This window comes from Dendropsophus ebraccatus, chromosome 8 (assembly GCF_027789765.1).
Source record: "Dendropsophus ebraccatus isolate aDenEbr1 chromosome 8, aDenEbr1.pat, whole genome shotgun sequence".
Taxonomy (NCBI): domain Eukaryota; kingdom Metazoa; phylum Chordata; class Amphibia; order Anura; family Hylidae; genus Dendropsophus; species Dendropsophus ebraccatus.
In genome coordinates, this window is record NC_091461.1 from 37,447,097 (window position 1) to 37,464,897 (window position 17,801).

The 17,801-nt window shown below is 40.5% G+C and overlaps 1 protein-coding gene across 2 annotated transcripts in view; it reads left to right on the top strand.

Moving 5' to 3' along the window:
- FBXW4 (F-box and WD repeat domain containing 4) overlaps positions 1 to 14,871 on the top strand; it is a 126,810-nt gene extending 111,939 nt beyond the window's left edge. Inside the window, exons 7-9 of one of the 2 annotated variants that reach the window (XM_069979036.1) lie at positions 5,137 to 5,277; positions 14,040 to 14,181; positions 14,551 to 14,871. In XM_069979036.1, coding sequence (XP_069835137.1) covers positions 5,137 to 5,277; positions 14,040 to 14,181; positions 14,551 to 14,682 — 415 coding nt within the window. In that variant the 3' untranslated portion in view covers positions 14,683 to 14,871. The remainder of the gene's footprint in view (positions 1 to 5,136; positions 5,278 to 14,039; positions 14,182 to 14,550) is intronic. The other variant, XM_069979037.1, reaches the window with a different exon arrangement.
- Positions 14,872 to 17,801: the final 2,930 nt, after the last annotated feature.

Here is a 17,801-nt window from a genome sequence, read left to right on the forward strand (position 1 = left end):
ATCAAATCGGATGCACACAAATGCATTGTTGGCAAAATCGGATGGAAAAAAAAAAAGGATTGTTAAAACGTAGTGTGAACCCAGCCTTAGCCTAGTTTCTATTTATTATTTACTATTTATGTAGCAATTTCAGCATATTAATTCATCAATTTATCATATTACTACTAAAAAATTGTGCTTTAAAAGAGGAAACAGGCCATACCATTCATTTACAGTAGAATATGATTCCCACCGAACTTTAATCAGTATGGTGGTATTATACGCACTGTTTAGACATGGCAATAGGGTTTTTGCTACCTCCCTCCCACATATCTTTTTATTTCTTGCCTTCCAGTACTATGTGTTTTCTATGGCCTCTCCTGCCTGTTCTGGGAAATACATAACATAACAATTGTGTAATCTTTTATAACTCTGTTGCGCTGTTCCTCTTTTATTCCTTCTTAATATTCATGAATAAATTGACACCTGGGTGTTGAGATTCCTCTTGTTAAATGCCCATGTCCTTACACAGTTTGGCCCTGTCAGCACTGATTAGATGGCGTTAGGGGGGCGTTCACACATTCAGGACCGCTATCACAATCCACGCTAGGACATGTCCTATTAGGTGTACCCCTAAGCTGATGAAGGCCATGCTTGGCCGAAACCCGTCCTTGTACCATATGTTTGCTACACTACAATAAAGAAGCATAATTTACTTGGTGAGTGCCGGGCTCTTCCTAATATCTGAACATTAATAAGAGCCAACACCTGAGGCTGCTCCATACATCCACAACGGCATCATGGCATACACGCACATCGTGTAGTGAAAAGGGCTTAATCAATATAAAACAGCATAGACAATCATCATTCGGCTGACGCTTTTCAGATTTATAGGGTCTTTACTGATATCCTTTGTGTGCATTTTGCTCATGCTTATGTACATGCACTATTTGGAAAGAGTCCAGGTAGGTAATTGTGAAGTTAGAAAATATCATCTTATCCTGTCCAGGAAAAAAAAAAAATTAAAGAAAATACATTCATGTAAGATTGTACAGAGAATAAAGTGCATTTTTTTCCTCCTGATTTTAGAGACTACAAATGCATTTGGAAGCAAACCATGTTGCTGATGTCTACACATCCAATGCCCTGAGAAAGTCTGAAGTCCAATAACTAGAACCCCTGTGTTCAGGTTTGGGGGATTAGTTCATGCACTTGATGTTAAAGCTTGCCCGTGATGATCTCATGGGAGGCTGTTGCTAGGGCTGTCAAGCCTGTGTAAATGGTTGCTAGGGACGAGGCATCAAGGGTCGATGTTGTTGCCCACAGTCACGGTCACGGAGGGAATTACACATCGACAATGAAATTGTTATTCTACATAATCTGCTCTTTGGAGAGCCACTGGGGAAAACGGGCCGGCCCCAGCATGCAGCCAGGGCTGTGATCACAGAAGCGTGCTGGCTACAAAGATCGTACAGGACTTCGCCCTCTGATCTGAGAACTCCGGCGCACCAGACGCTAATCTGCTTTATCAGCTATTTCGCTGACACAAAGGTGTTTACTTATTTTAACATCTCCTAGGACTCTATTTCTCCTTTTGTGTGGTCTTTATCCCCCAACAAGGTTTTAGCCCAGATTACAGATGGTGCCTCAGATCTGTGACACTGGATCAAGGAGCAGAGGGCGACCAAATAATGGAGTCCAACACATGAATCTCATGTCAGATTCCATTCTTTTGACCTAATGTATATGGTTTGTAACTTTCTTAAAGAGCAGGTGCTTTCGTTCCATTGTGCGGGGTACAAGAGGAGCAGTTAGATTATTGAGCAAAGTAGAAGATTATGATATTGCGTTATTTGGCTTAATTTTCCCCTAAGCAGGTCATTTAGACGCCGTTCCCAGGGATTACCCGGCCATGATTAGTTTTCAGTAGTAACTAGGCAGTGCTAAGAATGGGCAGATGAGATTACCCATCGGATACATTCCAGCATATTGTAATGAATGCTAACTCGCTCCTAAATAATGCCCTTCACAAGGGTGGATTGTAAGGAACCAGTCAACTACACTTTATTGAAGTGCCTACTTATTTTCATGCCTTGAAGCTCTTAAATCGTTTTGTACTAATGGAAGATGAAACTTTAATGTCTTGTTTTTATTTATTTGGTATACTGAAACTAAAATAGAACCAAGTGTGGACCGTCTTATGGGATTTTCTGGTCAATATATGCCACTTTTGTTTACTTGTCAAGAACCTGTAAGACAGGTACGCATGTAAAAAGAAAAGCATGGCAATTATCAAACACCTTAAGGCTATGTTCACACAATGTATATTTTCGTAAAACCATGGCCGTTGTTGCACATTGCAACAACGCCCGTGGTTTTACGAAAATATACGTTAACTTGCCGTCTATGGGATCCTGGCCGGAGCGTTTACACATGGTATACGCTCCGGCCGGGATCCCTAGTGGGGCTGCAAACAACTGACATGTCAGTTTTCTGTGGCCGCTATTCATTGCAGAAAACCCTGTCAGTGCACACTGTGGAGCGAGCGGCTCCGGCCGCGCGCTTCATAGTGAGCAGTGGGCAGTTCTGATGCGGGAGCACGCGGATGCGCCCGCATCAGAACTCTGCAGTGGTAAAGATCATCCGGCCAGTACTGCAGTATAGGCCGGGATGATCTTTTTAGAGACTGTCTGTTCTGTGAACATAGCCTAAAACTTGACAATACTTTATTGATGTTCCTAAAACCAACTTACTGAATCACATCTAGATGCCCATACTGTTTCCTATGGATTGCAAACCATTGAAGGGGTTGTCCAGGGAGCAGAGTACTTCCTCTCCTTCCAGACCATGACCGATCAGGCAAACATGCCAGAAGAAATCTGTGTTTAACGTATTCCCGTATACGAAGCCCTTCTGGCTTAGTGTCACATGACCAAGATAAAACATTTCAAGAAAGACTTTAGGTATTCCACTCAAACATAACTTTTCATATCTTGCTGCCCATGGTGAGACTAACAATTCCTTCCATACTTGTTATTATCTATTTAGTCTTCTTTTCCAAGTTCTGAGCTGCTGCTTTCTGATAAAGACACAAAAAGCCGTGTGTGAGGTTTTTCTCCCTGCTACAAAGTTGCAGATAGGAAATACAAACATGATGGGCACTTTCAGTTTAGGTTCATATCAGGGACAAGACAAGGCTGTACCTGGGGAGTTAAGTAACCCACCAGACCACTTTCTCCTCTATTCCAGAGCACAAGGATTAAAATGTGTTAATACTCTGGATCACCAGAGCTGGTGCCATTAAAACTACTATATCTATTATAGAAAAAAATATTAATGAGCATTGAATATAATATATTTTGCTACTTTGTCAGGATTAAAGAAGTCAAGCGAAAGCTTTTATTACAGTATTGTATTGCCCCCTAAATGTTATACAAATCCCCAATATACACTTATTACGGGAAATGCTTATAAAGTGCTTTTTTCCCTGCACTTACTACTGCATCAAGGCTTCACTTCCTGGATAACATGGTGATGTCAAAACCTGAATAACATGGTGATGTCACTTTCTGGATAACATGGTGATGTCACTTCCTGGATAACATGGTGATGTCACACCCCGACTCCCAGAGCTGTGCGGGCTGTGGCTGCTGGAGAGGATGATGGCAGGGGGACACTGAGGGACACAGGACACTGGAGGGACACTGAGCATCCCCCTGCTATCATCCTCTCCTGCAGCCACAGCCCGCACAGCTCTGGGAGTCGGGTCGTGACATCACTATGTTATCCAGGAAGTGACATCACCATGTTATCTAGGACGTGAAGCCTTGATGCAGAAGTAAGTGCAGGGAAAAAAGCATTTTATAAGCATTTCCCATAATAAGTGTATATTGGTGATTTGTATAACTTTTGGGGGAGCAATACAATACTGTAACGACAGACTTCTCCTTTAAGTATGTATTACTTAGTAGATTTACTACTGTTGGAATAAGGAGGATGTATTTCATAGTCATTTGTATAAATTAGATAATAAATGCAAAAGTTTGACATGACAGCGTTTGCCAAGCAGATTACCTTGAGCTCTCATCCAGGGTTCTCCAGCAAGATCTTTTAAAGGTAGGCTATGATCACTTCTATGCTGCCCGAACCATCCCATGGACGGTCCTCTTGGCTTCTTATTAGAGCTGTTCCTATATCCATATATAGGCATGTGAGGAGGGTAAAAGCCACCAGGGACCACCACCCCCATGACTCGTGGTTCAGGCAGCATGAAAGTAATAACAGGTTCGCTTAAAGATACTTTGTAAAGCATATCAGAGCTATTTTTTTGCAAGCGACAAGAATTATACAGTACTTTTCCATCAGGTTTCCTTAAGGGAAGGAATGGTATTAAGCATAAACAGGGACACATATTTAGGGGTTCCCCTGCAGGTTGGGAATTACTGCTGCAGGTAATGCCTGTCCATTACAGTATTTAGGAAGGAAAACTGTTCTCACAGTATAATGAATGGGCTACAAGGGCCCTTATGTACTTAAAAAATATGATTTGTTTGTTGAAAATATTGTGTATGTATGACTGTAACATGAACAATGATCGGATTCTACTTGGGGAGTCCAAGCGTCAGCAGGTTCTAGAGTGTATTGGAGCAGATACACATTTTAATATGCAATGTTGCTGCCTAAGAACATAAAGTTGGAAAGCTGCCTCAGACACCTGCTTCAGGGACCAGCATCGAGGATTGAGACAGCATTTCAGTATGAGGAGCATATGTTCCAAACATGAGACATATAGGCATCTGGTTTAATAAATATTACTGACCTTTAGAGTATCTGAAAAAGGAAAATGTATTCTCTTGTGCTCTTGATTTATGATCCATGGTGAGATTAGATTATCTGGTGATGAATATTTTCCTGCTGTATTTTCAACTCAATTTGGATGTTCAAAGTAAAGCCAATACTTCTATTCCAACATTGATCGCGGACAACAGTGTACAAGGCCTGTGTTATATATGTGTGTGTGTTACCCTGTCATCCGACATGCCATATATGATACTAAATTGAAGCCTATCCCAGATAGATCCTAGCTGGTACTTACATATAGGTGTGTGTGTATATGTATATTTATACCATTGACATCTATACCATTTCTTATTATAGTGGCCAGCTAATGAACTGTCTTGGAACTGAATTCAGGAGAGGAGCCGGAGTTTTGGATGTCTGCTATGAAACCCCATCTATACTGTTGTCATGTGGCTATGATACATACATTCGGTGCTGGGACTTAAGAACAAGCTTCAGGTATTGTCTATATTTGTATCAATGTAAATACATGTAAACATTTCTTTAGTTAAAACCTTTTCTTGCCATGAATTTTATTGTGAACCCAATAGATGCCTATAGAGTCTTTAATTCTAATTAATTTAACCCTTAGAGGACCGTGCCAATTTCAATTTTTGTGTTTTAGTTTTTCCCTCTTTGTGCTTAAAAGGCCATAGCAGTTGAATTTTTTCACCTAGAAACCCACATGAGCCCTTATTTTTTGCGTCACTAATTGTACTTTGCAATGACAGGCTGAATTTGTTCATAAAGTACACTGCGAAACCAGGAAAAAATTCAATGTGTGGTGAAATTGAAAAAAAAAAAAAGCATTTCTTTTATTTGGGGGATTTTCGTTTTTACGCCGTTCACCCTGGGGTAAAACTGACTTGTTATATATGTTCTTTAAGTCGTTACGATTACAACGATATGTAACATGTATAACTTTTATTGTATCTGATGGCCTGTAAAAAATTCAAACCATTGTTAACAAATATACGTTCCTTAAAATCGCTCTATTCCCAGGCTTATAGCTCTTTTATCCTTTGGTCTATGGGGCTGTGTAAGGTGTAATTTTTTGCGCCATGATGTGTTCTTTCTATCGGTACCTTGATTGTGCATATACGACTTTTTGATTGCTTTTTATTACAATTTTTCTGGATTTGATGCGACCAAAAATGGGATTCTTTTGCGCTTACGCCATTTACCGTGCAAGATCAGGAATGTGATAAATTAATAGTTTGGGCGATTACACACATGTTTATTTATTTTTATTTATAACATGGGAAAAGGGGGGTGATTCTGACTTTTATTAGGGGAGGGGGCTTTTTATTAATAACAACACTATTTTTTTTTCTTCTACACTTATTCTGGAAGCCCCCTTGGGGTTAGGGTTATTCCCCCTGGGGGACTTTTAGTATCAGGTAGCCGCGTTTCAGAGTGCGGCCTGAACACATGGAGGCAGACCTGGACGTACGGGTACGTCCAGGGTCGCCTAGGGGTTAAAGGGGTTGTCCGGGCTTAGAAAAACATGGCTGCTTTCTTCCAGAAATGGCACCACTCTTGTCCTCAATTTGGGTGTAGATTTTGCAGTTCAGTTTCATTCAGTGAGTGGACTTGATGTGTAATACCACACACAACTTAAGGAGTGGTGATTATAGATGAGCGAACCGGGTTCGGGTTCGAGTCCATCCGAACCCGAACTTTCGGTATTTGATTAGCGGGGGCTGCTGAACTTGGATAAAGCTCTTAAGGTTGTCTGGAAAACATGGATACAGCCAATGACTATATCCATGATTTACACATAGCCTTAGGGCTTTATCCAAGTTCAGCAGCCACCGCTAATCAAATGCCGAACGTTCGGGTTCAGATGGACTCAAACCCGAACCTGGTTCTCTAGTGGTGATGTTTCAGCAAGAAAGTAGCTGTGCCTTTTCTTATAATGGAAAATTCATTTAGGTATAAGCTGAGAACCAAGTTTTTCCCAAACTTAAGGGACTCTTAAAACTCTTTGTTAGTGTGGTAACCATCAAATTATATAATATATATATATATATATATATATATATATATATATATATATTTATTTTTTTAGGGCAAATGCTTAGGTATTCTACGGAGCTGTTATATATTGATGCTCAAAAAAAAAAAAAAAAAAAAAGAAAAGTAAAAGAAACAGATTTGGTTATTCATTACCAGGGTTTTCCCAATAAACATCACCTGTCCACAGGATATCTATATATAAGGGTCTGATGAGTGGGGATCCAGCTGCTGGCATCTACCTTCATCCTTTCAGTTTTAAATTTCCGGTTTTCATTCACAGGGCCTGTTCGCCATGTCTGTGTGCCGTCACATAACCACACCTCCTAACATCTTTGTTAACATCACAGTGGATTTTGGCCTTAAGGACCTGGCCAATTTTTTCATTTTAATTTTTTTCCTCCTTCTTTTCTAAGAACCATAGTGCTTTTATTTTTCAACCTACAGGGCCGTTTGAGGTCTTATTTTTTTGCTCCATAATCTCTAGTTTTCATTGGTACTATATTCGTGTAGATGGGACATTTTGATCACTCTTTATTATTTTTCTGATATATAATGTAACAAAAAGTCAGCAATTCTGGTGGGTTTTTTGCTTTCTTCATTTATACAATTATATTTATATAATCTATATAACAGATTTATTTAATTTTATGTATTTTATAAATAAAATGGGAAAGGGGGGAGTAATTTAAACTTTTATTATGGGAGGGGCTAGGTGATTTTTTTTTTTTTTGTACACTTTAAGTCCCCCTAGGGGACTATAACATGCAGTTATTAGATTGCATACACTGGTCAATACTATGCCATTGCATAGCATTGATCAGTGTTATTGAAGATCTTCACATAGAGCCTGCCTGTCACAGAGCTTACTGCACGGATGTAAGTAAGAGACCTGTCAGTCAAGGGAAACAATCGGGACCCTCATAGACATATTGGGGGTCCGGATCAGGAGCACAGCGATGATGTCACTGAAGGAGGTAATGACGGGCAGGATAGCTGCGGCTGGTCATTAAGGGTGGTATTACATGGGCCGATGGGGGCCGGATAATACCTGTAAACGAGCAGCGATCTGCTAGATCGTCGCTCGTTTACTGAACCTATTACACGGCCCGATAATCGTTAAACAAGAGCTCCAGGGACATTGTTACCATACATTACCTATCCACGTTCCAGGGCTGCTGCTGCGGTCTTCTTCTCCACGGGTCCCGCGCGCTCTAACTTCAGCGTGGCCTGTCAGCTGACAGGCCACTCAACCAATCACAGGCCGGGACCGCTGCGCAGGTAATGGGTAATGTATATCGTCAGTCGCCGGCCGCGCACCAATATTACACGTAGCGGTGCACGGTTGGCGCCCGATGAAGATAGGTATAAACCTATATCAACGATCAGCCGATGATCGTTGTCATCAGCTGATCGTTGTATTTATTACATGGAGCAATAATCGGCCGAATCGGGCCGATTCGGCCGATTATCGTTCCGTGTGATAGTACCCTAACAGCGAGAACCTCCTGAGCTAACTTCATAGAGCCCCTGGACCTTCTGGCATACCGGTACGCCATGGGTCCTTAAGGGGTTAAACAGCCTAGATGGCAGACAGTATGTCGAAACAACCATCCTGCTTTTCTTAGTCTCTTTCTTAATGATGCGCCCCCTATGAAAGTCTTTCAACTGGGCAAAATGAATGAGTGTACCATAGAGGCTTGTCTAGCAGCCAATGATCTTTCACCAAGAGGTACACTACTCAGAAGTAGCCTCTGAGACCTTTTTTCTTTTCTTTAAGGCAGGACAACTGTTTTTACACCCTCTTTTTTCCAGACCAAGCTCCCCAAACCTGCAAGCATTTGAAAAAAAAAATGCAACTATTCATAAAATAAATGAATAATGAATGAATGTCTTTCTTTTGTTGACTTTTAACATATATGCTAACCATAGACCTAAACTGTGGTGTAAACAGCCCCTAATGCAAACATTGCAGGGTCCAGAATGATCTCTGCACCACAAAGCCTTATTGAAAGTAAAATGACTTGTAGGACAGTCATCAGGTTTCAGGGATTTCTGAGTCCAATATCTGACAATCCAAGATGTCTCCCCGCTGCCTAGCACAAGCTTTATGTGTATATTATCACACCAGCTGAGGTCTGAGAAACAGTTGAGGGAGTGAAAGGCATTAGAGGAATGAGGAATCACACTCCCACTGCAATTAGAAAATAATTTTAGAATAACTTTTAATTATGAGCACTGGCGAGGCTCCACGGTGGATCTGCTTTGTTGTTGCCTAAGTGTGCTTGACACGTCCAGTTCAGAAGCTGGTACATACTGAGAACATTTGTTCTTTCTTAGACCAGTTTGATTATACTGACCAGGATCTAGTGTCCTTATTATTAATCGCGCCACATATTGATTACAGTTTACATTTTATAGATCAGTATCATTTCTAAATTTGAAAAAAAAAAAAGAATTGCAATTTTTTTAAAAAATTGCATATTTGTCAGCCAATAGTTTTATCTTTAGTTACATGGCTGTGATCCAAAGCCTCATCTTCTGGTTGGGAACCCAATGGCACATTCTGCACGTAAGTGGAACAAAGAACTAGGATGTGACATGTGCCTACCACCAGTACAAATGCTGAGTAATGTTGATCCAAAAAGTAACCCTAATTTATTATACACAACAGCTTTCATATGTAAATGTTAAATTAAAGTTCTGGGGGGGTTAGGGATCAAAAGTTTTAAATTTAAGCCAGATGGAATTTCTGCGACAAATATCTACCAGCTTATACACATTTGTATATTACACACACTGTTAGCGAATATGATGATGCATGGGAATTAATCCTTAAAGTGAATGTCCACAATTTGGTGTAAAAGATGGGAATTCTCACTTCAGCACATTGGGTTCAAAAATGGCCACAACCAGGCAATCTTCATAAAAGGCAGAATAGTTTTACTACACAGTGCAGAAATAAACCCTAGGTCATATAACTTCTAACTAAGCACATGGGGAGGAGGCCACTGCATAAATCCCAGTGCATCTGAGCTCAGAGCTGGCATAGGTTTCAGCTTGAGGCCATGCCCCCCTCCATGTGTAGCTGCACCCACTGCCTCATCCCAGGGGCTAGCACAAATCTGTAAGCAGATTGCAGAGAAAAAAAAACACAAGGCTACTCTATGTGAAGACTTTTATATGTGAAGTCAGGGGGTGGAGGTAACTGCACTCACCTTGCAGTGTTGTGCAGATGGGCTCGGCACCCATTGTTGTCTTGGCATTTAATCCAGTTGTGGAGTCCAGTCTTCTTCCTAATAAATTTTTATAGCTATTGGCTTCGATTTTATTTTAATACAGAACTGCAACCTCTCTGTATAGATTCTTAAATTGTACCTGTCATTTGGAAAAACTTTTGACATGTCAAAATGTATCATGTATTAGATAGTAGATATTAGGTAGTAGATACTTGGAACAAACTTCCAGCAGATGTGGTTGGTAAATCTACAATAACTGAATGTAAACCTGCCTGGGATAAACATATATCTATCCTAAGATGATAAGAATGGAAATAGTAAAAAGGCGGACTAGATGGACCCAGTGGTCTTTTTCTGCCGAAAATCTTCTATGTTTCTATCGATAGGGAGAATGAGCGGGGAGAGGGCCGTGCTGCAGCCCATCCACTCCTGCTCTGCGTTAGAAAAAAAAGAGTCAGGCTTTTTGTTAAAATGCACAAAAATAAAAAAAATAAAGTCAATTACATTTTTGTGTATGTTAAAAACAAAACAAAAAAAAAAACGTGTTTTGATCCCTTTTTTTATAATGGAAGTCAATGGAAAAACAGATGCACACAATTGCATCCGTTTTTTGCAAAAAAAACAGATGGCGAAAAAAACGGATTGCAAAAATGCATGTCTGTAATGCTAGGTTGACAGTGTTTTTCCATCCATTTAAATAAAAAAAAGTTACTCAGACTCAAAAATGCAGTGTGCTATGCTTTTGAGTCGATGTAAAAACTTTTTTATATGTGGGAAATGACCCAAATGTAGTCACTAGCTGTCGATGCTTTGGCCACTGAAGTGAATGGGACCCGTGGCTCTTTGTGCAGGTCTGCTGGCATCTGATTTTGCCTGGTTGCCAACATATATACGTGCAGTGGAGGCTGGAATCATGATGTGAATGAGCCCAAACACTTTCCCTGCGTGTGCTGTTGTCTAGGATTGATAAAAACATTTGCACCATTCTGGTATCAGAAATCCAGCAGAACTTTGCTTCACCTTCTTTTATTCTCTGTTCAGACAGAAAATTACATCCAAGATATTTGCAGAGATATTCAACATTTTATTTATCTTTTTCATCAGAATTTTCCTCTAAATACTGGAAGCAGCGTTCTTTTAAGCAGATGCTCTTTGCTGCATGTCTATGGTAATGCCCGGGTGCAGAATATCTAAGTGCAGTCTAAATGAGCAGCGCTGGCTGCCAGCAATGTGCAGCATCCAGCAGCTCAGCTCTATTGATTGGGTACATTACCACTTAGCACAGAGTCAGTGTGACTGCACATAAGGTCAAGGGGAACACTTTGTTTACTGTCAGCGTCCTACATTAATGGGAGAAGGACAGGTCGGGTCTCCATAGAATTGATTATCTTTCAGCTATGGGTCTTTTCTGCCAGATACTAATTGGTCTTCCTGCTTTTCACTTATTGGGATAGACAAGATGTCAGACAAGTGAAAGTGATGCCATCCTATTATAATTTATTAATGCAGATCCCCGTAGAACACTAAACATTCATAGGTAATGTCAAATACTTATTCACCTCCTTACCTAATGCTGAAGCCACAGCTGGTCATGTTGCAGAATACAGAAGAGAGGGGAAGGGGGGGTGCCGAACCCCTGAAAATATTTTATATAGCGATATGCTTAGTAGAACTATTGAGACATGATACTAATGCTAACCATAGGGGTTTCCTAAAATTACATTTATACGAAGCCCAATTGACAAGGAGAAGGAGCCTGGCACCATTCTGGGTTTCAGAGGAGAGGAAGGTGCAAAGTGCGGCTTTATAACAGAGGCCTTCCATGGTTCCCCATTCTGTCGTTTCATTGCTTCATGGTTTTGCCTACAGGCCTAACTAGTAGCTTTCAAAGGAGGAGTCGGCAGCATAAGGCTAGGTTCACACAACGTCTTATTTTGGCAGTCTTTCTGGATGCCATCATTTTGAGGCCAAATAACATGCGTTATTTTGAAATCACAGGTATCATTGCAAAATAACGGACGTTATTTGGCCTCAACATGACAGATGTCCTGAAAAAATAGTAAATGCTAATAGTAAAAGTCGGGTAGAAAATTTTCAGAACTTTCTATCAGAACTCTTATTTAAAGGCACAGTCTTAGGACACTGGTATATCTTTGGCCATCATGCTGAGGGCTGGAGAAAGCAATCGAAGCCATCAGGGTGGCACAGTGCTGTAACACTTTGCACTAGCAAATGGCAGTGCCCACAGTGGTCAGACCTCCACAGATTCAACAAACTTACACAGCATAATGGCCCTAAGCAATGGCAAAAACCAGTAGTATCACCACAGGGGACAGGCTGGTAACTTGGCTGGTAGCTGTGGGTCAGCATTACACGAGGCAGCCGTGCTAACATTATAAATAATTTATTTTCATTAGCAATGACATAGACTCTCTGTAGTTAAATAGGGAGAGGCTGTGAATGTGATGACCAGATAGCAGCCTTGCTTAGAGACCCTGCACTATGGCAGCCGATGAAGCAGAGGCATTGGAAAGCTTCCCTTCTGAAATGAGAAGCTACTTAAAATGCTATTGATCCACACACAAAGGGGTACTTAGGGATTTCCTGCTTATCAGCTGGCCTGACCTAAGAGCGAAGGAAATATAATCATTAGTACAGTCAGTTCTCTCTCTGTGCATCGTGTCTCCCTAAAGGTGCACTTGGCAGGGGCTGAAGGGTGGTTTCAGAGCTTGTTGTGTGGATTGATCCTTTGGGCTTATTTGTACTTTACTGTGACCTTCCATTTATCCACTGTATTTTCTTAAGCGATATTATATAGTTTCTTTGTACTAACTTTTCTCCAATTTCTATAATGTATGTAAAAAAAAAAAACCACAAAAATGTTTTTATGTTACTGTATTATCTATAAAAAAAAATTCAGGCTACTAAAAAAAAAATTCAGGCTACTAGAGCCACCATTATAGACTGATACTGGTTTCTGTAGCTAACCCTCAAAGCGACTCTGTAACCACCAACCCACCCCACCAAACCGCTAGTACCATCCATTTAATGAGAGTGAATCCTTACCATTCATGTCTTTTAAAATGTGCCTTGGTTAGAGCAAAAAAATATCTTTTAATCTGCAGCGCTGTGTTATATTGGCGTGGCCTAGAGTGCCTGTGCTCCAGGTCTGTGACGCCTTTTTCTTCTTCCCCACTCTCCTCATCATTTGGAACACCCCTAGGCAGGATTTCTCCTATTTATCTCTTGTTCTAAACTGCACCCGTGCTGTAGCAACACAGGTGCAGTATAGATGAGCGATGATTAGAAATCCTGCCTGGGGGGTGTTCCTAATGAGAGGAGGGTGGGGTGGAATAAAGGAGAGGCGTCCAGACCTAGGGCACAGACACTCTAGGCCACACCAGTTTGACTTTTTGGCTCTAACCAAAGTACCAGGTGCCTTTTTTATAGACACAACAAGTAAGGATTCACTCTCATGAATCAGATGGTACTAGCGGTTTGGTGGGTGGGTTGGTGGCTAAAGAGTTGCTTTAAGCTTAGATCAGTAGAATAGGATAGAATGAGCAGAGTTATCTCATTACCAGTAGAGGACGGGTGAGATAAAGGCTCTGTTGTACTGCTGAAAGCTTACATAAGGTAGTATAGCAAAAGTATACACATAACGCTGAATATGTAGGAGGCATTACCACATGTGGGGTCTTACATAACACAACATACCTGGCATTGGTCACTTTTGCCTATGGTAGTAGCCATTAAGGCTGTCTTGCTGCGTGTGTGCCTTACACTCAGTTTATCGGGTCCGCATGTGACATCGCCAACAGTGACACCCCGATCAATAACATCCCCCACTGAACACATCTTCACCTGTTTGAGTCTAAGATAGCTATAAGACATAATAATGCAGCTATCAATATATTACAAAAATTATACTGATAGAGCTATATTGTATATATCTTATCATTTCAGGAGGTGTGTCAATGAATGGGAAGAACCCCATGACAGTGCCCTGTATTGCATTCAAAGTGATGGGAACAACATGATAGCTAGTGGATCTTCATACTACGGAGTTGTCAGACTATGGGACAAAAGAATGAATCAATGTTTACAGGTGAGAGCGGACAATGGGATTTACTACTACTATAAATCTCCATGGGACACTCTACGTCTGTCTGGCTAAGCTCATATTTTTTTTAAAAAGTCACCACTAAGGGAATTACTGCTGCAGTTATTTAGCTGAACTTTTTTTCTTGATGCCCTCCTGACAATGTAGGTTTATGTTTTGTCTAGTTTTTATATAGGGGGTGAGGGGTGTGATTATATAGGGGTGAGCATTAGGGAAATAAATATACCCCCTGACTGAATAATCGTGCCCATCAAATTCTAAATCCTGATAGCATTTTCTCAGCATTCTCTTTATTTATAAGGTTGAGATTATATGTTCATATTTTGATATGATGTTTTCCCTTTGTTGTTCTAGTCCTTCTCCTTGTCATCTCCGACCAGCAGCCCGGTGTACTGCCTTCGCTTCAATACCTCTCACCTTTATGCAGCCCTGGCTACGTCGCTGCATCGTCTGGACTTCTCCAGCTACCAGTTTACAGCCTTGTAGTACCAGGGACTACCGCTAACATACATCCCATCACTAAAGGGCAAAAAGGCAAATAAAAACTAGCATTTTAGCCCTTATGAAAAAGGCCTTAAAGGTGTTTTAGTGTATGCCAGCAGCCTTCTTTATACAGCTTCTGATTCCTTACATACCTTGTCTGGTCCTGTTTTAATAAAGCTTCCTCACGGTGTTGTTGATTGTTATCTCTCTAATCTACGCTACTTACTGTTCTGATTCCTCAGTGTTTTAAACTGACTCTGTACTCACAATCTGACCCCTGAAACCGCTTGTACCGTCAGATAGCTGCTTTTAATCCAAGATCTGTCCTGGGGTCCGTTCGGCAGGTGATGCAGTTATTGTCCTAAAAAACAACTTTTAAACTTGCAGCCCTGTGCCAAGGACAGAGCTTGGATTAAAAGCAGCTATCCGAATGCACAAGCGGTTTGTGGGGGTCAGATTGTGGGTACAGAGTCACTTTAAGACCTCTGCTTGATGTTAGCAAGTATAAACAGTGAAGAAATAAACTTTTAAATACCCTCCTAACCTGATCCGGCTCACACAGTTGCTGTATATGAAAGCTACATTATCCTAGGTTGATACATTGAAACAACACCAGCAGCTGAGGGAGCAGACTTATTCATGGATGCCAATGGGTTTTCAGCATTTAGCAAAGTTTAACTCTGCACATTTTGTTATTGGGACATAACATTAGTGGGGTCCACAAGCTGGGGTTCATACTACTTTCTAAACTATAGGGGCCAAAGCATTCTCCTAAAGGCCCCTCAAAGCAACCTAAAGGCCCCTCTAAATGTCCGTGTTCTTTGTTTTCTATGTATACTGTAAAATGAAGCTGGCGATTATACATAGTAATAAATACATAGAGGACAATGGACTTTTCATCTTTATACATAAAAAATATATTTTTTCCCAATGTTTTTATGAATGTTTAATGATTATTTTCAGACTCCTTAATGGGACTTTTCACTGATGTCGGCCTCAACTTAATCATTTTGATTTGTTTTTACCAAATGTAAAAAGATTTGACTCCTCTCTATAGGGGAGCAGGACGGCGCTCAAGATATAAATCTATTTTTATATTGGGAATTACCGCTATCACTTCAATGTGTTATTTAAATCTTTCATGACCATTTTTTTTTCTCGATGAATGTTATTTTATACATTTAACTAGAATTTATTAAAGAAACATGACAAGCAATCATCAGGTCACCATAGGGTATTTTGGTCCTTCTAAAAGGAACCTCTCCACAGGACAGGGCTCTTTACATTTCTTACATGTTATAGATAATGCTAAACTAGTCATGGGGCTGGGAAAAAATAACCTCATACCTTCTCCTTCACCATAGTACAAGGCAGACAGTGGTCACATGACACACCTTCCAGCTGGGCTTTGTCCCCAAAAAGTTTTGGGGTAAGGATTCGTACCATCAAGATCAACATCCACATAATATGTGAGATATCATTACCAAGGATGAAGTGTTTTATGACGATTGACTATAAATAACAATTCAGCAATATGACTTAGGGCCCTATTATATGTGGCGATTATCAGCCGAACATCTCAACCAACATCTCAATATATAAGGGCCAAAGATAGGCAAACAAATGACCCAACTAATCGGGTGATTTTTTTTTTCCCCCCCACTAAATTATCATCTGTCAGCTACACATCTTCCTATTATGTGTAGCTTAGGCTCATGATGTGAACATTTTCCTAATAGCCATTACCAAAATACGGTACATAGATACCATTGTGTATTCAGATCAGGACAATCCTAAAGGGAACCTCATTACTTTTATTCTGCCTGAACCCCAAGTTATTGAGGTGTCCTTATCATCCCCATCTGGGGAAGCCTTCTATCCGAGACCCTCATCTTAAAGTGTTGCTTATCCCACGCATTTTGTTACTTTATTGTAGAGCTAGCTATGCAAATTGGAGAAGATGTATCAAAACTGGTACAAAGAAGGAATGGAGCAGAGGTCCATGGTGACCCGAGTGATTTTATTGGTTGCTGTGGGATACTACTTTGCACCAGTTTTGATATGTTTCGTCCTTTGTCCAATATTAAAGTGTGTGACCTTTTCCTGTTGTCGTGACGTGATCCCAATTCCCATTGGCTGGTGGCTTGTACTAGGGGGTCCCCTCGGTATTGTGCTCACTGAAGTTTTCATATCTATAACTTTTTTGTTATTTTGGATGTTTTAAACATATTTATTATAATTGTTCACAAGCTTTGACACATATATTCAGCGTTATTGTCTGCGTCTTAGGTCTTATGTACACAGAAGATCCCCTGAGGTCTCTGGTGCCACCATACTACGCTTTATTAGGGTATATATATACCGTATGTGAGAAGGACCTCTGTAATTGGGAATACGATGGAGCATTCCACATGGTCTGTTTGCCTCTGATCTATGAAGGGATATAAAGATGTCTTATGCTTATATTGTCTTTTTTTGCCAAAGCAACCAATCACAGCTCTTATATTGCTGAGCTGTGACTGGTTGCAATGGGCAACAAAGACGATCCTACTAGAAGAGTGCGATAAATATCCCATCATGTTCCTCTATGACAGCACTTCTTAACTCCAGTCCTCAAGACCCAACAACAGGTCATGTTTTGAGGATATCCCATACAAAGATGACCTATATTAGTATAATTAGATCACCTGTGAAATACTGAGGAAATCTTCAAAACTTCAAGATCTTGAGGACTGGAGTTGAGAAACACTGCTCTATGGGAATATTGTTATGGCTCCATACAAAGCTGAACCATTATGACTGTGTGCATGAGGCCTAGCACTGCAGCAGTTAATGTGTCTCCTGTTCATTTGTTTCACATTGTTCATTGTTGTGGTCTATATACATTGTATATTGTGTATATGTATACATATACTTTGGTTATGATTGGCTTTCAATATCTGCATTTATATCCATATGGCATGAAGACTGTTAGCGCGATCGGATAAATGCAAATCTGAGTGGCTTTTTGTGGCTTGGAAGTAAATACCAATAAAAGACAATTCCTCCAAAATTCTGTTATTCATCTGCTTTTGTCTGTGAGCCATGATAATGGGGCTTAACTATTCAAACATTCATATCCG